The following is a 21,304-nucleotide window of genomic DNA, read 5'->3' as shown; positions in this document are numbered from 1 at the left end:
TAACAAAGATGTTCTACCACTGTTTATTATAGCGATAGAAAGTATTGTATTGCCACAATGTAGCTGAACTCTCCGGCGGTACTGGCTGGCAGCAATAAGCAGAGTATTACCACTTGGCCCGCCCTGCATGCATGTGGGCACACGTGACCCACCTTCGCCAGTTCACACATGCGCAATGGAACTGAAAACCCTGATTTTTCCGTTAAAGAAAAAATAAAAAAAAATGTAAAATAGCAAAAAATTGTTAAAATATTTTACTTCAATTCAGAAAATGAACATAGGCTTGTTAAATAGGCTTCCGCATTCTTTACATGAGGAAGCAATCACCAGGAGCAGCCCAGTGAACCAGTTCTCCAGAGGAAGCTACCAATTGTTATAGCCCGTGGTATCTCTTTGATTGATAGGTAGATGTTCTAACTCTAGCTGAAGCTGAATATTACTAAGCTGCCCCTGCAAAATGTTAACGGTCTCCTCCGCGATAAGCAGCGTTAAAAAATCTATGTTATTGCCGTTCAATGATAAGTGGGGGCCTAAGGGACATATTTATTAAAGAGGTCATTTTTAACACAATCCCTTACAATCCTTATCGCAAAGATAAGTATTGAAAGATCGTGTGTATTTATTAAAATACTTTGCAGGAACAACAGTCTTTCGTGACTGCTGTTCCTGTTGAAGACCCCTCTCCTTTCTTTTCTACGGTCACTATCGACAAGTGACCACCTTTGCGATAGTGACTGGAGGGGAGAGTAGTAAGATGCGGTGAGGGATCCGAAGATCCCTGAACTGCAATATTCTCCCCATACAGCAGGCCTGAAAAATTACACACACGGTAATGTATGCCAGCTTGAGCTGGTGTACATTACCATATGTGTAAAAACATTTTCAATACTTGCTAAATTGTGGTACATAGCAGTCCCCATAGACATCTATAGGGACTGCTATGTATTTCGGGAAAAAAATGCAAAGCAACAGATATCTATGATGCACTGTTAATAAATTTGCATATTACTTAGCTATGCGTCGGCTGTTTCTGGGGGAATTTAATGAAAAAAAACCTATGATAAATAGACCCCTGAATGCCTTATCTTGTGAGAATATTCCTGAGGATAAATAGGCGTAGATTAAATTCAGCGCAAAATGCCTCGCACCTCATTTTTCCGCATTACCGATCAGTATGATGCTAATAGTGACTGAAAATAGGACTTAATTTTGATAATGTTTGCCTGCACCTTAGAACTTAATGTTTGAAGTGAAAATGTAAATTATCATGACTAAACTTATCATTAAAAGATGCTGTACAGCTTTATTTTTCAGTTTTCTAATGTTGTGCTTTGCCCAGAATCAGTGAACAGAGTGTGAGAAAGACACCTGCTTAGAGGACACACACCTTGATCTTCCTGCCTTATCCCCACATGTTATTTGAGTGAAGGGAATAAACTATTTGTAAAAGCAGCCTCTGATATCAGAGCCCTGTTAGTAACCCTGTGTCAGATGCAACTTCCTACTGTGCACAGGGAGGTGGCCATTCAAAGAGCAGAATAAAAGGTTAAAGTCCTGCCTTGAATAGAGGAGGGGAAATGTTTGAGAGCTGCTGCCACTAGCGATCTGTGCTTCACTTCCCTATTGCTTGACAAGCACAGTGCAAAGAGCTAACAAGCCTGAACTTCACTCTGTGGGACAATGCGAAAGTGACTAGACCAGAAGAGTTAGTGGAGCTGACGGCAGGATTCCTGTCCTAGCAGGTGCATCTGTAGGTCCCCCCCGAGACTTATTATAACAAGCTTCTCCTCAATGTGCCAATGGCGTGTCACTACATCACTCCTGGGCGATGCAAACCGGTTGTTCTGTTACAGGTAAGTCTGGAGCACCTTATCAGTACTGTGCCACTTCACCTGATGCTGGCTGGGACTTGTAGTTCAGCAAAAGATGGGGGGCAGGTTGTCTATGGCACTTGAACTAGTACAGTCATTTGTCTTTTAGATGTTTTAATTCCTATTTAAATGGCTAAGTGGGTCTTTCTATGAATGTAGTGTTGTGCATTTTTTTGTACTGTTTTTAGTTGTATATTTTTTCGTTCCTCTTTTTTTTTTTTTTACCTATTATTACTCAATCTCACAGTGTAGTCATCTGTATATTAGACTGTAAAGCTAATTTGTATACCAGCTGAATAATAGTGCAAATGTGTGTTGTGAAATCTAGCTGAAGGAACAATTATTATTCAATATCATTTTTTGGGCTTAAGTGGTCTAGCTATTCTAGGTAGTAGTAAGTATGTACTATAGTAAGTAAGTTCTATCCTAGTACTATGCACTTGGATAGTACTAAGGATATAGCTTATAGCTAGAATTTTGTCTTACATTGTTTGGTAACACTTTTTGTCATCTTTTAGAAATAAATGGGGACTCATTTCTGTGTGTGGTGATGTTTTGATTGTGACCCGTACCCCATGTGTATCTTCCCCGTGGTTGTTGATCTGTAATGGCCGATATGTGTTGATCCAGAGCGATTAGTCGCTGACCAGTGTTTGCCCAGTTTGCAACAGCTTGTGTCTTATGGGGTGGTCTACACATGCCAATTTTTAATTGTTGCGTGGCGTAAGCATCACCTTTGATTGTTTAATGGCACTGTTTAATTGTTTCAAGTGAACTTGGTTGTGATTCATCCTTTTAATTGTCTATTAAGGTACAAAAAATGTTACTTGACTTGTTTAATTAGATTTCTGTGAAATATGAAACAGGATAGTGTTTGCGAAGTGATTAATCTGATGAGGTTTAATCACAAAGACTAAGAATTTGCCCGAATAGTTTAGGCCTAAACCAGCTAGTAATGGCGTATCTGCTGTATGGCGTATCTGCCCTGTCAGTGCTATTAAATAGCTACGTTGCTGCTTCATATCTTTACGTTAATGTTATGTCATCCATGTAAGTTCATAGGCTTTAGTTGCAATAGTTCAAACACACGCCTGCAGAATAAGGCCTCAGGGATCACATGGCTACGGATTATAGTGCAGCCGTGTAGCCGTTTATCTGGTTAACCTATGTGACCTGTTTATTGTTACAGCGTATTGTACCACAATGTACAGGGACAATAAATACTCGTCTCTGAAACCATATAGGATTCCCATAGGTTCCCATAAAACTTGCAGATTTTGTTCTGGGGTCTAGAAACTTCAGTTCACACATATGACCTGGGACAATGGGTAAAAATGCATTAAAACAAACATGCGCTATGGCCGCGTTTTAACGATGCGCTTTAAACGCATTGTCCCCTCTATTTTCACACACTACACTTTTGCCGGTGCAATCTTTTGTACTAGTAGCGCACATGGAATACTGCGCTCTAATGTTGTGAATGTGGTATTTAAAATTTTAGAAGATAACGGTGAGAATGACCCTGGAAGGTGGTTGTACAGTTGTAGCGCACATGAAAAACATTTTGCACAATGTGCCAGGTAATTAGCAGGTGCTATTTTCACTTCTGCAACCTCATGATACATAGCCTAGAAACATACGGCTGGAGCTCATTAATACATTTGTATACATAAACTGCATGCTATCTGTAAGTCTATGTTTTTTGATTGTGTTAATAAAAAATGTTAATGTTTTTAGAGACCGTTTTTTTTAACAGAACGGTCCCGTCAGGGTTTCTGTAATACGTATTATCAGTCCTTTTTTCTGATAGGTCTTTCATTTTAGCCACTTTGTTTTTGAATGTTTATCATTTTTAACAAGTGCCCATTATGAAACTGATCCAGAATCTCATCTGTATCTTCTGCCTTGTCACTATCCAAGTTAGATATATTATTTAGCTATTGATATTACACCTTAAAAAATGAAGATATCATCATCATCACCATTTATCTATATAGCGCCACTAATTCCGCAGCGCTGTACAGAGAACTCACATCAGTCCCTGCCCCATTGGGGCTTACAGTCTAAATTCCCTAACATACACACACAGGCACAGAGACAGACTAGGGTCAATTTGTTAGCAGCCAATTAACCTACCAGTATGTTTTTGGAGTGTGGGAGGAAACCGGAGCACCCAGAGGAAACCCACGCAAACACGGGGAGAACATACAAACTCCTCACAGATAAGGTTATGGTCGGGAATTGAACTCATGACCCCAGTGCTGTAAGGCAGAAGTGCTAATCACTACGCCATCGTGCTGATATAAATTCATGCATGACCATTTTTTCTGTTCAAGATAAAATCCACAGAATGGATTTTTCCCTGAATACTCTCCTCTGGGGTATAAATCTTTTGGTGGTCACTCCAATGGAGCCCATTCCTTTGACCTCGCAATCACTGTTGGAGATTCTATAAGGACTACCATTTTCTGAACCATGTAGGAGAAGTAGTGCAGTTACCAGGGAGATGTAAGCGATTGTCAAAGGGAAATTTGTCCTGAACAATCTGACGGTTTCACCATTCTTACCCGTTGTGGAACTTTGGTTCCAGTGGTGGATGACTTTAACCTAGGGGGGAGGCTTCCTCAGTAAGCAGTGTCCTTCTTCAGTGTCGTTCTTATTTAAAATATCCACAAAAACAACACAGTATTTTGTGTTTTTTCCTGTTTAATGCATCATTATTTTTCATTAGAAATACATTTGCCTAATATTCAGGCTGCAGTCTGCTGTATACCGTGTATTTGAATAGGGATCAGCATAGAATAATTTCCTGGTAGCTTCACAGGAGAACGGCTGAACTCAAACAGATATATTTATAAACCTGCTGGCATGGTGTTCGTGTGTTCGTTGTTGTGTATTATTTTATACAAAGAAAGCTGGCTAACTTGGTCAACATGACGATATAAAATATACAAATAATAGTAGAAACTAAGGCTGTGATATGTTTTAGAAAAATGTTTCCTTACATTGATAAGAGATGGATTTGCCCAGATATGAATCATGTACATTATATGTCCGTGTCATTGTAAGTAAGATGTGAGCCTTGGTGTGTCTTCAAAAGATGCAGAAAGATGTAACTTCTGACGTGAAAAACTGGAAATACAGGTATGCAGACAGGTGCAACAAGACAGCAAGGATGAAAGTACAAGGTAGACAATGAAAGGATGACAAATCTATTGTTTACCCCAATAAAGGCCACTTGTTATACGTCACAATCCATAAATCCCCAATTGTAAAGCGCTACGGAATTTGCTGGCGCTATATAAATATATGTTGATGATGATGATGATGATATACAAATTCCCTAGAGAAAATCTATATAAAGGCACAGCATTTGCTGGACTTTTAAGGAGAGGTCCCCTGACAGTTCCCGTCTATGGAGAGAGGCCATTGATAGCATAAAGTTGATTGTCCTTACTCTGGAAGCCCCAGTGTTGTTCTAAGACCACTGCATAGATCTCCCACATAGCTAAGTATTAAAGAGACTTAAAGCCTGATAGACAGGGCCGGTGCTAGGGTCCTTGGCGCCCTAGGCACATTTTCAAAATCGGCGCCCCCCCCCGTCTTTTCTTACCTAACTTGCCTCCTCTCTGCTCCGTCTCCTCCCCTCCACTCTCACTGACACTGTCGGGCCGTGATGATGATGTCACGCCCGACAGTCAGTGAGTGGAGGGGAGGAGACGGAGCAGAGAGGCGGCGGTGGTGATGATCAATAGTCCATCCCCCCCTCCCTGTTGATGTAGCTGAAGCTGTGCGGCGGCCGTGAAAGGTATGGTCAGCGGTCGCCGCACAGTTTTAAAGAAATTTTTAATCTGTGGCGCCCTCCAGGTGCCCTCCAGAGCCCGGAGCCCTAGGCAACTGCCTAACCTTGCCTAATGGGAGCCCCGGGCCTGCTGATAGAACATAGAGAGATCACATGAGGTTTAGTTGTGGTAGGATAAAATTCAAGTGTTGTAGCTTTACCGTCGGGTTCCAAATTCTTTATTGTCAACTTCTCCTTTGTCAACTCTGGATGTCTCTCTAATCCTGCAGTGCCTGGAGGGCGCACCTCTGTGGTAGATCAGTATGGGTGGAGGGGATCCATGGAAGGAATTCCAGGTTCCTGGTACCAAAGTGGGTGGGGGTGGGGGCTTAGTCATTTTTTGTTTTGAAGGGCTATTTTTGGAGAAGGGAAGATGGTGCAACATGTAAATCTGCGATACAAGGCAACCGTGTTATTGGAAAAACTTGAGTATAAATAGATATTGCACATATGCAAAGTTTGAGACTATTTAGTTCTATTAGTAATTCAGGAACTGAAAGTTAAAGGAAGTGCTACCAGAAAACTACTTTAAAGGGACTATATAATCCTATATCTTTTTTTTGTTTGTCTAATGCATTGTGAATGCATGATGACTGTATGAAAATATTTTGTTATGACTTTACCTAATTTCTTTCATAGTGCTGATAAGTCTGAATGCAGAGCTCACAATTCAGTCAAGGTGACATTGTTTCTCTTCTCTTCTCCATAATCTCTTAAAGACTAAGGGGTCTATTTATGACCCATTGGATTTTCCTATTGCATTGATAAGAAATTATATAACGTGTCTATTGACATTGTTCAGCCAGGACAGCAGCTTCGTTTGGAAGATAATCATCATCATCATCTATTTATTTATATAGCGCCACTAATTCCGCAACGGTGTACAGAGAACTCATTCACTTCAGTCCCTGCCCCATTGGAGCTTACAGTCTAAATTCCCTAACATACACACACACAGACCGAGAGAGACTAAGGGCAATTTAATAGCAGCCAATTAGCCTGCTAGTATGTTTTTGGAGTGTTGGAGGAAACCGGAGCAACCGGAGTAAAGCCACGCAAAAACGGGGAGAACATACAAACTCCACACAGATAAGGCCATGGTCGGGAATCAAACTCATGACCCCAGTGCTGTGAGGCAGAAGTGCTAACCACTAAGCGAAGAGTTTATAGTAAAGTGATCGCAATTGATATAGGCGATGTACACTAAGGGCGTGCTAATAGAGATTCAAGTCCTGTGCTGCTCTTAAATACGTGTTTTTTAGACTATAGAAAAGCACAGTAAGCATTAAGAATATTAAACAAAAATAAAAAAATAGAATTTTTATTTTACCAATATTTTTATTAATGATTACAGCATTAAGAGTTGTTAATTTATTTTTGCACTCTGTTCTGTCTGTCTGCATACGGCAAGTAACGTTTAGTTAGCGTGTACTTATACCAAGGTTCAAAGTGTGTCTTGAGATCCGCTTGTAGTGGAACTACACTCAGATTCCGTGCTGTTTTTTAAACGCAGGTTGATGATGAATTAGGCCTATGCTGTTTATAGTATTAGTAGACTATGTATATATACAGAATATGTATATATTGCTGAAAGACATATTGGGAAACCCCATCAAAGTGGTATGCTTATCCATGCATATAGGGTGCATTTGACCCATGTCTGTTTGACAGAAGCCTCACATCATTACCATTGGAAGAACCTGCTCCATAATCTCTGTGTGTGGCTGTCCCAATTGGTTCCTTTTTCTCTCCACACCATGATAACCCTCCTGTAATATTCGGCCCAGTCCTCACACAAGCACACGAGTGGACAGGTCACTGCCTACCACAAGATCATCACCCATCTCCTGCAATACTCTGTGCTTCTGTGAAAATTTTTACCCAAATGACTACAGGTTGCTTCATCCCATCTGTACAACTGGCTTCACACAGGGATAGAGGAGAATAAGGTCATACTTCTCAAAAGTCCCAATTTCGGGGGGATTGTCCAAGTCCTCAGAGCCCCAAAAAGTGGGGTTGTCATACAATGGGCGTGGAATTGAGCAAATGTGGGTTTGGTTGTGTGGATCAGGGAGTGGTTTGGGTAGAATCAGGGTGTAGTTTAGTAAAATTGCAACATTTCTTATTTTGTCATGATTTGAATTCTTTGGAATGTTGAGATGTATTCAAGACTGATAAGAACAAAGGTTCTTTAACCCTAATCAAACCCTAGAGAAAAGAAAATATTTTGTTTGCTGCTTTGTTCATTATTGGTAGATCGAATAATATTTAGTGCCAATATTTGTTTTTGTTAGTGGTAGTTATTGGTCATTGGGGTACATTTTGATCGAAAGGCATTGTGCCCTATTGCTGTCGAAAAGTTGTGATATGACTTGTTATTGATTTGCTCGGTGCAAGAAACCGGATACCGCCAACGATAACATTTCTATCTCTGGCGATAACCCTGGCGGCGGTAAGATTCTCCTATTTATCGCAGGATGGCGATAACAGACCAAAAAGCATTAAAAATGCGTTTGCCTAGACTAAAGCATTTTTTTAAATGCAATAGTTTTCTCGCGCATAAGCACAGCTAAGGAAGTTATCCTATCCTGCTGCCGCTGCTATATTAGTGTTAGAAATGCCAGTGATAAGAGATTTAAAAAAAAAAAATAGACGCTGCTTGTCGCTGGGATTGGGGACATGTTGATATATATGCTCCATTGTTTTATAGCATTTGTACTTTACCACTGAACCACTCTTTATCTCCACCTAAATGCATATTTTCAGGTAAATATAAATTTGTTAATAAAAAACAAGCCTTCATCTTTCCAGTGAATGTGCAGGTCCAGTTGATTTATTTAAACCAACTCTAATTTTCACAGATTTTTTTATGCCATAAACCATAGATATCTCCGGCATTAGGCTTTAAGGCATTAAGATTCGCATTAAACTGCGGAACCCATAATTTTCACCGAGGACTGCGGACTGGGGCTGTTTACATAGCTTTTCATAACTTGAGCCTGTTGGCTAGCGCCATCTCGTTGGCCATTCTACCCTATGGGGAGAGCTTTGCGGCAGAGGGATTTTCAGATACCTCGCTGCAGCCTCCCTGCTCTCCCCTCTGGTTACTATCGCAACGTGACTTTGCACATGCGTGACGTTAGTATGCTCTGTCCCGGGATGAGTTTTTAATAAATGAATCCGTTGCGATGACGGATGGTAATTAATGGGGCAAAACCCAGTTAATAAATAGGCCCTTATGACTGATAGAAAAAGTAACACAAGAGATTATTTCTAAGCTTACATGTGAGTAGATATCAATTGTGCTGGTGACTCAGTAGAGAATGGAGAAGGCCTCAGGCTCTATATCTTCCAATGTTTACAAAAAAAGCAAACTGAGGAGGATTATATTCTAGTGTCATATTTATAGGTATGATGAGTATAATTTAAGTAAGTGTCATTAATAATATTATAGTAACAAGAAGACAAGACTCGTCCTGTCCTTTCTTAAAGTATCTATAACACTGGGTGGCAGAGCATGCAGTATACTTGGCAAATATTAAGATGTCATGAGGGGAGGTGTGTAAGAGGGTTGTCTCCGTGATTCTCATCATCATGGCTCCGCCCTATCTGCTCAGTGACGCGTTTTGCAGCATCTGGTATTGGGGGGTGGGGTTACGATGACGCGATTCACTGCAAGTAAAGTAATCAAGTCCCTCCATCCGCTTTACTAGAGAAGGGTGTGGGATTTGGGAGGGTGCCTGCTCTTCCGGAAGTCCAGGAGGACTCCTGAAATTCAGCAATCTCTCAGATGTTCTGGGAGAGTAGGTAAGAATGTCACGCTGTGAGGTGGCTGGTATTGCTTCTGGATCAACAATTTTTGGAAAGCCTTGGTTGTCTACAAATACTATAGTGCATTATATGTATATTGTTGTGGAAAAAGTTTGTTGCTAGCCAAAATCAGCGATATTTCAGGTATTGTAATATCCGGACGTGTGCGTAGCCGCACATCGTGCAAGATGTTCTATGGGACCTTGTGATAAAATTAATCCGCCTTGGTGCATTGGAGCAAAAATAGTCACACCTGCAGAGGAACATTTGCATTTGAAAGTGAAATGGGAAAATCACATCCGTTAACCTGGCTATAGCTGCTTCATTATAGCAAATGTTTCATTAGTCTATCAGTTTGAGGAAGTGCTACTGAAAAGTTCCATATGGCTGCCGGTACATAATAATTTCCATGGTCACTTTGCTTCTGGTTATCTAAGCACATCATCCATGATGATGTCTCTGGGGACCCTAGTATGCCACCATGTTTTTTGCGTTTTTAATACTCAGCAACTACAATAATTTTTAATAAAAACATATGAATATTTTTTTTTTATTTTCTAGTTGGTCATTGTTGAAAAATAGGGACAATTCCAGGGACAAACATGTCCAGGGAGAGTCTTTAAAATCTATCATTGTCCCTGGAAATTATGGTCAGTTGGCAACTGCATGCGTCAATGTCATATACAATTTAGTTTTTTAAGGTACACTAGATCAAAGTTGTGTATAATTTACATTTATGTCCTTTTATCTATATTTTTTACAGTCCTATTGCTGGAATACATGTCTGCTGTAGTTTTGTTTCTTTTCTTCCTCATCCAAAAATGACATCACTTACCACTGTGCTAAAAAAAAAAAATAGGCAGCTGTATTATTACTAAATATTTGACCAGAATGTAAAAAGCAGTTTAAGCAGACTTCAAAATAGTGATCTATTGTTCCCTAAGAGGAAGGCTTTGTCTGTACACACTAGACTCTGGATGGACCCTGGATGCAGCTTGCTCTATTTTTGACCCATCTATTGATCCTGTGAGTGTAGACGAGGTTTCCTCATAGTAATCAATGTGATTTTGAGTTCTGCTCTGTCCCATCATCCCACTGCTGGCTGAATGGGTGTAGTATGCACTTCTACTGCTAGTGTGCATTGCATTGAAGGTGTTTGGAAAGGAGGAGAGAACTGGGCAGTCTAGCGATGCAGAAGCGTTAGGCAAGTCCCCTGTATGTGGCCACACCCCCACTGTTATGTGGCAACACCCCCATAGTGACATGACCACTCCCCCTGCCCCGAGGCCAGCTACCCAAATGTATGCCAGACTATCAAGGGGGAGGTAATTAGTTAAAAAATCCCTAACCCTAACTTAGTTACCTTATATAAAGGAAGTACTAATAATCCTAACAAATATATATGTAAATGTTTCAGGAGTTTATCGGAAGTAAGGATATATGAAAAATTGTGAGCCAAGAGCAGACTTTTTCTTTGCCCAAAAGAATTCTTGCATTTAAGTCTGTTGAAGGAGATAGCGTTCAACTTTTCTAAGACCGTTAAAGGGCTAATAGCTTTATGATTGGAGAGAGCGCTATACAAAAGTAGTAATACTGGCACATAGATAAAGTGCAGTTTTTTTATTTAGTAGAATAACGTGAACTTCACATACGCTGGCCAAGTAGTCGAACAAGCCAAACAATTGCAGCCACAATCAAGGTGGCAGCGGGTCTTCCTATCATAGAACCCCTTTTCATTGAGTTGGTGACGGATGTTGTGAGTTCAAACTGTCGTACCTTGTGCCTGAAGGACAGTCGTACCTTGTGCCTGAAGGACAGTCGTACCTTGTGCCTGAAGGACAGTCGTACCTTGTGCCTGAAGGACAGTCGTACCTTGTGCCTGAAGGACAGTCGTACCTTGTGCCTGAAGGACAGTCGTACCTTGTGCCTGAAGGACAGTTGTACCTTGTGCCTGAAGGACAGCTTGAAGCTGTTCATCAGTTGATCAAGTTGCTTTCTCCACCATTTGAACAATCCTGCGCTGAAATGTTTGATCAAGTTTTCTCTTTTCAGGGAGGTGGGATACAGTGCCATGGGCCTTACAACTTCCCAATAACAATATGTACGGTGGAAACAGGAACAATGAGGCCTCAGGAGATTGATATGTAGCCCTGAGATTGTCCACACTTGGCTACAGTCTTCTGTCTGACCTTCTCAGACAATTATCTGGCTTTCTTTCTTTTCTCCATGCTCATTGTAGTACACACAGACACACAAAACAGGGAGGAGAATGGGTCATTTTTTTTTCTTTAATTATATTTAATGAGTGATTTTGATATTTCAGGCACCTGCTACTCACCCAGGTGAGTTCAGTTCCAAAGTGAAGGAAAATCACCTGCTGGAAATTAAATTATTTCTAACTACTTATAAATGGTGCAGATACGTAAGGATTTTTGTAAATAAATACATATGTGGATACCAAAATATTTTCTAAGGTTAACAATTTTCTGGAAGAAATGGGGCATGATTAGAAAATTCTGCATGGGTGCCAATATTTTATGCCACTGCTGTAGTGTACTATGCTACAGGGAATCTTTCAGATGTGTTAGTGAATGCATTTCTAACACTCTGTTAAAGCTAGGACAAAATACAAGGTTTTGTCTGCACTTTGTGACTGTGTGCTTAAAGCCCTTAGGTGTCATAAAAAGCAAACACATTCCCAGCATTTAGTCATACATGAAACAGCAAAATATGTGGGTGTGCAGTATAGTTCTGTTCGCGCAATCAGCTAAATTTTCTGCCTTGCACATAGCGATCATGCTCACTGCACACCTTCATTCCTAATTGGAGCTGTTGTTACCACTTGTGCCAGAACAAAAGCCAATTCCTGAAAGAGCCGACTGACCAATCCATAGTGCACCAAAAAAGACTAACATAAAAACCATAGTGAATAAGGCTAAAACCATCCTGAATTTGTATGACTCGTACCCTGACTCATACAGATATGTGGAAGATAGGAAATAATCCTTTCCAGCAGTTTAGGTGTGACAGGTCCTATGGAATCCAGGGTTGTAGTAAGTCTCTTCCAGCCTGACGCTTTCCATTGAATGTTAAATGGCTTAGTAATGTCTTGCCAATCAAGGATTACAGAACAATAATAATAAACTAAATAGTTGTTAGGCTTCTGGATACAGAGCCAGGGGCAAACGCAGGATTTGCAGAAGGGGGTTTCCAAACCACGCCGACAGTGGGCGTGATCAGCATCCATGGGGGCGTTGCTATAATTTTTGAGAGTGCTTGGCTGCTCTCCAACTCTCCCTATCCCCATAATATTCATGGGCAATGCTGCCTGCACTACTGTTAGGTGCATGCAGCTCTCTCTTTAGAGCCATGTGAAGCGAGGGCAGGGTCCAGCCATCTCAATTATTCAGTGCCCCAGGCGTGGAGGGGGTTTCCACGCACTAGGAACCCCCCTCCCTCGGTTTGCCTATGAGAGCTCACCGTATTGTGCCTCGCCTTTAAATCCAACATAAACTGCTTGATAGAGCCAGCCTTAGGCACCCCGAGAGGCCACAAACTTTGAGTCTGGGAAAAGGACACACCACAGTGGACACCTTGGAGACAATGAGATTGCACTACCCACAATTGACATATATATTGAAAAACAATGCATGTGTTTTCCAATCTCCACCCCACAGTTCCACAGACACCAACACTAGAAACAGTTTAAAAAATAGGCATGTTACACCCCAATCCACTACTAAACCTGTCTGGTGGCCACCGTACTGCACACCATTTCCCAGCCAGATGTGTCTGTGAAGACCTGTTGGGCAAATTGTAGACAGTATGTGTTCTTTGTAAGCCTCCATTAAATGTAGGCGAACCCCAGACTCGTTTGCCAAAGACTGGAAACTTTTGAAAGTATCCCTGCAGACTAGAGGCTTGCAGGACCTGCAAAAAGAAAGATCCTTACAAGCCACCTAATCTAAGAAGGAACTAAAAGCTTCAATCAAGTGACAAGAGTGTGCAGAGCACATAGGGAGGCATTGGTCAACATCATGTAGCTCAAATTTACACCCAAGCACACAAAGGGAAGAAGTTTTGGCAAGTATTGTTCCTTTTCCAATCTTCCTCACATGGCTATAGCATCATCTAAGGAGGTGCACACCACATGACATGGGTTAGGACTTAAGGCATCATAGACTGAATGCTCTCTGGGTAGTAGAGGTGATTAATAATTCTAAAAGCCCCAGTTGTCCTGAACCACCCCCTGTGCTCAAGAGTTGACCAAAGATTCTTCTCCCTCCCTACAGGACCATATTCCCCAAGAGGGATTACAAATAAAAGCTGGTCAACTGTCCCTATTAGAGTATTGAGTGGAGCAAGATCTTTTCCACCTTCACTGGAGCTTGTGCCCCTAACACCTATATCTTCTCCCACTGATTCAAAATTGTACTCCTGAGACACAGATTGGATAAGCGGGTCTTTTTGAATGTGCACACTCGAAAATAGCATGAGGAGCCCCACATGCATTGCCCATCATTAAAGGGTCAACAGACAAAATAACAATGACCATCTGCTCCGAGCCCTGAGAGCTGCCACACAGGATTTGGAAGGGGCATTTGCTTGATGTCAAATACAGCCATACATCCACGTTCTTACAGCTCCATGACATGTACTGCCGAAACACTTCATCATAGTATTTTACAAGATAGACCTCCATAATTCATGTGAGCTTCAAAAATGATGTGGACATACTTGAGTAGAGGTAAACACTCCTGAAGGAACCTTTCACTACAGATACTCCCTTACATTGCAAAAGCTTTTGATTTTGATTCTTAACCCACATCCTCGCTTTGGTGTGTGGTGTCTTTTCTTATCTTAGCTGGCCATTAAAGAAGAGATTTACGAGAACCTATACAAGTTTTCTTGCACTGCACAATCAACACCAAATGCTAAACAGGGGAACTGGCCTTATCTGTGTGGAGTTTGTATGCTCTCCCCGTGTTTGCATGGGTTTCCTCCGGGTGCTCCGGTTTCCTCCCACACTCCAAAAACATACTAGTAGGTTAATTGGCTGCTATTAAATTGACCTTAGTCTCTCTCTCTCTGTGTGTCTGTGTATGTTAGGGAATTTAGACTATAAGCTCCAATGGGGCAGGGACTGATGTGAGGGAGTTCTCTGTACAGCATTACGGAATTAGTGGCGCTATATAAATAGCTGATGATGAGGTGCGAATCCTCCCCCTGACCACCAAGTGGGGTCCCCGGGACATCTATGGTATAAGGCTGATTACAAGGCTTCATTAGGCCATTTCTGCCACCAGCTAAAATAGAGACAGTACAGATAACCCACCTGGTGCACATGATGTGAGTGGGGTCATACTTTCCGACCCAACCATTGCTCATGCATCAGGAGTACCTTCCAGATCCAAGGAGCCTGGAAAGAACCCACTCAGACCCATGCTGTCGAAGACTAGATAACAGAACCACCAGCACTGCTTCAATGTTCCCTGAAGACTGCCATGTTTCCAGGACCCCAGTCTGATCTCTTGTAGTTACTGGATGCACGCATATGCGCCTATGCCGATTTACGTGAGTCTTACACCCACCTGCACCTGGAGATACAGCACGTGGGACAGAAGGGTAGTGCTAACATTGGCAGAGTGCGCAAATGTGGCTCATGCAGAAATACTCATATACTTCTGTTTGGGGGTGTATCTGTTAAACCTCCTGTAAGGCAGGTGCAAATACCAATGATGAGGATTTTTCATAAACCATGCGTGTATGTTGCTGATGTGGAGGTGGAGGCATCTCAGGATGTGTACAGCTCTGCATATGGGCGGAAATACGCTGTAATTCTGTTTAATGGCAGCTTGTGACCCTTCATCTTCTATATTTTAAAGTTCAACAGTTTATACACTTATACAGCAATTGCAAAAATACAGCAAAGAAAAAAAAGATCCTTCGAAACACATCAATAGACAGGAAAGTTTGCACTTTAAATAGTGAAGACATGTTACAATAACAGCTTGTGGGTAGAGGGATGTGAAAGACTTTCTGGCCACAGAAAGATTAGAAATGAACTGAAAGCAGAGTTACCAAGCCTTTTCCTGCACCCTCCTATCATAGCCTCGAGTAGCAGAAAATGAAACTCGATGTAAGTAGCCACACGTCACTGCACTCTGCCTGCTCTGCCCTGCAACTATTTCCTCTCAGATAAGTTTCCAGTGGAAACTGTGCCGTTTCGGTCCTAATCTATGTGGTTTTTCTCTTATATCACAATGGACTACATTGTGCTGATAATTAAAGCATATTATAGTGAGCTGCTCTATAGTTACCTGAAAGTTCATTTGACTTATAGGGCCTGAGTCATTAAGGAGAGCCAAGCAAAAAAAAAAAAAAGGAGAAAATGTTCTATGGGACAAACCATGTTACAATGCAAGGGGTGCAAATTAGTTTATTATTTTGCACATAAGTTAGTTAAATACTGGCTGTTTTGTCATCTAGCACACAAACACTCGATAGCTTTATTTTTACACTGAAATTTAAAGATGATCTAGAACAGGCCCTACACCAACTATTAATCTGTCGCCACATTTTACATTTACCTCCCCCCACCAATGCAACATGGTTTTGCCCAGGTGCAAAGTTAATCCTTTTTTATGCTTTGCTCTCCTTAATGACTCATGCCCATTGTGCATTACAGTGTCCTTATTACTTTTCTTTATTACTTCTTTACAATACTTACATAAGATGTGTCTTACATATGATTTTTATTTTATTTTTCAATGACGCTTCAGTGGCAGTGAAAATCTGGAGTCATAACACACATGTTATTTAAAAAAAAAAAAATGCAGTCATAACGTTGGCATTTAATTTTTTCTTTTATAATAGCCATACAATTTACTGGAGTAGATTGTGTATATAGGACATGCCTTCTCTGCTTATTTGCAGTTACTGATATTATTGCCTGGTGGCCATTGTTATTATCTAGACAAGTTGATAAGCCGCATAGGAAGTTTCTACATACACGAAAATAGCAAAAGGATGATTTTTTTTTTAGACCAGTCTTTCCCACAAGTATTTTGTACTTGAAAGTGTGGTTTAATGTATGTTGCCAATCCAAAGTCATAGAGACACTTTCAAAGACTCCTGCTTTGCAAACTTAAACTTGAAAGTATTAGTTGCAAATGAAAGCAGATAATTTGGTAGTGTCATATACTTCAGATAATACTAAATGATCTGGTATTCATCTGCACAGGTCAAGACACTAAGAAGACAAAATAAATAAATATGTTTCCACAAGTCTTATAAACATATCCCCAGCACACTTTATTGATATTACACATAATATTGTCTTTCCTAATCAAAATATTTATTAACTTTCATTGCCACTATAGAACAACTTTAACTAAATCATATAAGTTATAAACATATTTAAAATGTAGATATTTGAACAAATACATATTTACAGCCTATAATTACATGTTACATTAACTGTAGGAGCTGAGCATTACAAGTTACACACTGCTCATAAGGACTGAGCCCTAAAGGTAACCATGTACTACCCCATAGGTAGTGAGCCCTAGAGGTATCAATACATTACCCATTCGGAGTGAGCCCCTTGAGAGAAACACACACAAACCATAGGGGTCAAATCCTAGCAGTAACCAAACATTACCCATAGGGGCCGAGCACTAGAGGTAAACACACACACTACCCATAGGGGCCGAGCACTAGAGGTAAACACACACACTACCCATAGGGGCCGAGCACTAGAGGTAAACACACACACTACCCATAGGGGACGAGCACTTGAGGTAAACACACACACTACCCATAGGGGCCGAGCACTAGAGGTAAACACACACACTACCCATAGGGGCCGAGCACTAGAGGTAAACACACACACTACCCATAGGGGCCAAGCACTAAAGGTAAACACACACACTACCCATAGGGGCCGAGCACTAGAGGTAAACACACACACTACCCATAGGGGCCGAGCACTAGAGGTAAACACACACACTACCCATAGGGGCCGAGCACTAGAGGTAAACACACACACTACCCATAGGGGCCGAGCACTAGAGGTAAACACACACACTACCCATAGGGGCCGAGCACTAGAGGTAAACACACACACTACCCATAGGGGCCGAGCACTAGAGGTAAACACACACACTACCCATAGGGGCCGAGCCCAAGAAGTAACCACCTATTACCCGTAGGAACTCAGCCCTAGAGGTAAACATGTACTGCACATAGGTACTGGCCACACACTATCCATTGGGAGCAAGCCCTAGAGGTAACCACACACTACCCATAGGGATCAAGCCCTAGAGGTAACCAACCACACACTACCTGTAGGGATCAAGCCCTAAAGGTAACCACACACTACCTGTAGGGATCAAGCCCTAGAGGTAACCACACACTACCCATAGGGATCAAGCCCTAGAGGTAATCAACCACACACTACCTGTAGGGATCAAGCCCTAAAGGTAACCACATACTACCCGTAGGGATCAAGCCCTAGAGGTAACCATCCACACACTACCCATAGGGATCAAGCCCTAGAGGTAACCACACACTACCTGTAGGGATCAAGCCCTAGAGGTAACCACACACTACCTGTAGGGATCAAGCCCTAGAGGTAACCACACACTACCCGTAGGGATCAAGCCCTAGAGGTAACCATCCACACACTACCCATAGGGATCAAGCCCTAGAGGTAACCACACACTACCTGTAGGGATCAAGCCCTAGAGGTGACCATGCACACACTACCTGTAGGCATCAAGCCCTAGAGGTAACCACACACTACCTGTAGGGATCAAGCCCTAGAGGTGACCATGCACACACTACCTGTAGGGATCAAGCCCTAGAGGTAACCACACACTACCCGTAGAGATCAAGCCCTAGAGGTAACCACACACTACCTGTAGGGATCAAGCACTAGAGGTAACCACACACTACCTGTAGAGATCAAGCACTAGAGGTAACCACACACTACCTGTAGAGATCAAGCCCTAGAGGTAACCACACACTACCCGTAGGGATCAAGCCCTAGAGGTAACCACACACTACCTGTAGGGATCAAGCACTAGAGGTAACCACACACTACCTGTAGAGATCAAGCCCTAGAGGTAACCACACACTACCTGTAGAGATCAAGCCCTAGAGGTAACCACACACTACCTGTAGGGATCAAGCCCTAGAGGTAACCACACACTACCTGTAGAGATCAAGCCCTAGAGGTAACCACACACTACCTGTAGGGATCAAGCACTAGAGGTAACCACACACTACCTGTAGGGATCAAGCCCTAGAGGTAACCACGCACTACCTGCAGGGATCAAGCCCTAGAGGTAACCACACACTACCTGTAGGGATCAAGCCCTAGAGGTAACCACACACTACCTGTAGGGATCAAGCACTAGAGGTAACCACACACTACCTGTAGGGATCAAGCCCTAGAGGTAACCACACACTACCTGTAGAGATCAAGCCCTAGAGGTAACCACACACTACCTGTAGGGATCAAGCCCTAGAGGTAACCACACACTACCTGTAGGGATCAAGCACTAGAGGTAACCACACACTACCTGTAGAGATCAAGCCCTAGAGGTAACCACACACTACCTGTAGAGATCAAGCCCTAGAGGTAACCACACACTACCTGTAGAGATCAAGCCCTAGAGGTAACCACACACTACCTGTAGAGATCAAGCCCTAGAGGTAACCACACACTACCTGTAGGGATCAAGCACTAGAGGTAACCACACACTACCTGTAGGGATCAAGCACTAGAGGTAACCACACAGGCGTAGGGAGGTTACTAACACTACATGTGGGAGAGAGCAGCGTGATTCCTACTTACTTCATTAAAGCAAGGTAAGAAATTGTTAGTCAGGCCCTGTTATGCATCAGTGCGCTGTAATGTGGTTCTCTATTTCTTGTTCCAGAGGCATTCTCTGGACGACCATTGTACATTTCAATTTGGTCTCTCATTAAACTGGACAATGACAATTTCAAAATCATTATTGTAAAACTTTAGTTGGCAGAAAAAAGAAGGTGTCTTTTGCTGACTTAGCTGCCAGCTGTTCCTACTTTCTAGGGACAATCTTAGATTTAAAGATTCATCCCTGGAATTTTGTGTCTTAGATATAATCCTGCTTATTAGTATTGACCAACATAGTGCAATTCCTCTTACAGTCCATATTGGAACTATTTGTTCTAATACCAAAGGCTGTATAAGTTAATATAAGTTAATAAGATGATTTTTAAAATGCAACAGAAACGTATTAAGACAACTGTGGACTTCCCCCAAGACAGCAGGTAAAAATTAGTGTTGTTTTTACAGTAGTAGTTCTACCCTTTAGCTGTTCATTGTTAAGACAGGGTAAAGGTTTAGCTCAATCCTTCTTTGCATATCACCATTGTGTACTTATTTCTAGATGCCAATATCTGTATCTGAAAGAGGAAGTCAGTATATTCAGTTTCAGAGTTAGGAACGTGAACTGACACCCTCCTATGCCTTTGTGAAGGAACGGGGAAAACAATATATGTATAAAAACTTGACTTACTAATTAATTATACTATAATATAGCCAGCTCTTTACTTCTGATAAGCCAGCGAAATAATGACTCCTTTCACTTCCCTATTACAGCAATAGAGGAGGCTTCCTGTCATTCAGATCAATGTTCTTGGTGAAATGTTTAGTTATTATTATATTCTGACCACTAAACATAATATACAAGTAGATGTAATATTCAATGGATTCAGTATTTGAAAGGATTATTGTAAGCCATATAATATAAGACAAACACATGTTAGAATATTCCATACAATGACAGAATTTAAGAAAAGCAAACTTTATGTACTGTAACCTTATTGGTCCAAATGGCTTGTGCTCTGTTTCGGTGGGCAAGGAAGGTAGTTTGGTGAACATACCAACACAGAGAGCACATCATTTACCTCAGATCAGCGCATGACATTTTGTGTGTGTGTGGGTGTGGCCTCAATTTTTATGTCAGGCAGGTTTATGTTTTGGTCCCCCAAATTATTTTTTTGATCTTCCTAAATATAAACTTTATATTTGCATCAAGTGTATTTGTATACATTGCAGCTAGTATCAGAAACACACCCATTGTTTTTACTGTTGATGCTAGCATTTACATTTATATACTGTAACACATTTCCTCATTTTCCAGCCAGGGACATAAACTGTACGGGTCACATGTCCAACAAGGGGGGGGGGGTTATTTTCGTCTTAGTACAGACATTGCTGGGAGACAGTAAAAGGGTTTGCTCTGTAAATTAATATAATTGGCTTGTCATTATTTTTGTATCCTATCAGATAGTTTCAAAATTGACATATTCTTGAAATATTTTCACATGTTTGCAAAAACTGTTATTATTTTATTCATAATTTGAGTTTGTATTTTTACTTTATCGGCCTTTTAACTTTATATTTGCAATATTATAAAGCTTATACTAATGGATGCAATATTATTTAGCATGTACCAATAAACACAAACTAGTAGTGTTGCTTAAGAGAGGGTGTGAGCAGCACATACATTGACTTTTTTAGTGTTACTTAGAGAATTTATGCTACTTGGAATCCCTCCTTATATCAGAATGTATATATTTTGTGTCCCATTTCTCATATCTCACTTCCGCCTCCAAGACTTCTCACAAGCAGCTCCCCACTTATAGAACTCTCTACCCTACCTGACCAGACTCTCACCCAACCTTCAGTCTTTCAATCTTTAATTGGATATTACTGTGTCATTTTATT

The 21,304-nt window shown here is 41.3% G+C and overlaps 1 protein-coding gene across 1 annotated transcript in view; it reads left to right on the top strand.

The window, feature by feature from the left end:
- The first annotated feature begins 1,615 nt into the window (after positions 1–1,615).
- Positions 1,616–21,304, top strand: part of PTPRH (protein tyrosine phosphatase receptor type H) — a 152,685-nt gene continuing 132,996 nt past the window's right edge. The window contains exon 1 of the mRNA XM_075189606.1: positions 1,616–1,853. Within this exon, the coding sequence (XP_075045707.1) occupies positions 1,800–1,853 (54 nt within the window). The 5' untranslated portion in view covers positions 1,616–1,799. The remainder of the gene's footprint in view (positions 1,854–21,304) is intronic.

This window comes from Mixophyes fleayi, chromosome 11 (genome assembly GCF_038048845.1).
Source record: "Mixophyes fleayi isolate aMixFle1 chromosome 11, aMixFle1.hap1, whole genome shotgun sequence".
Classification (NCBI taxonomy): Eukaryota; Metazoa; Chordata; class Amphibia; order Anura; family Limnodynastidae; genus Mixophyes; species Mixophyes fleayi.
The sequence above is the reverse complement of the archived record's forward strand: the minus strand, read 5'-3'. Positions and strand labels throughout refer to the sequence as shown.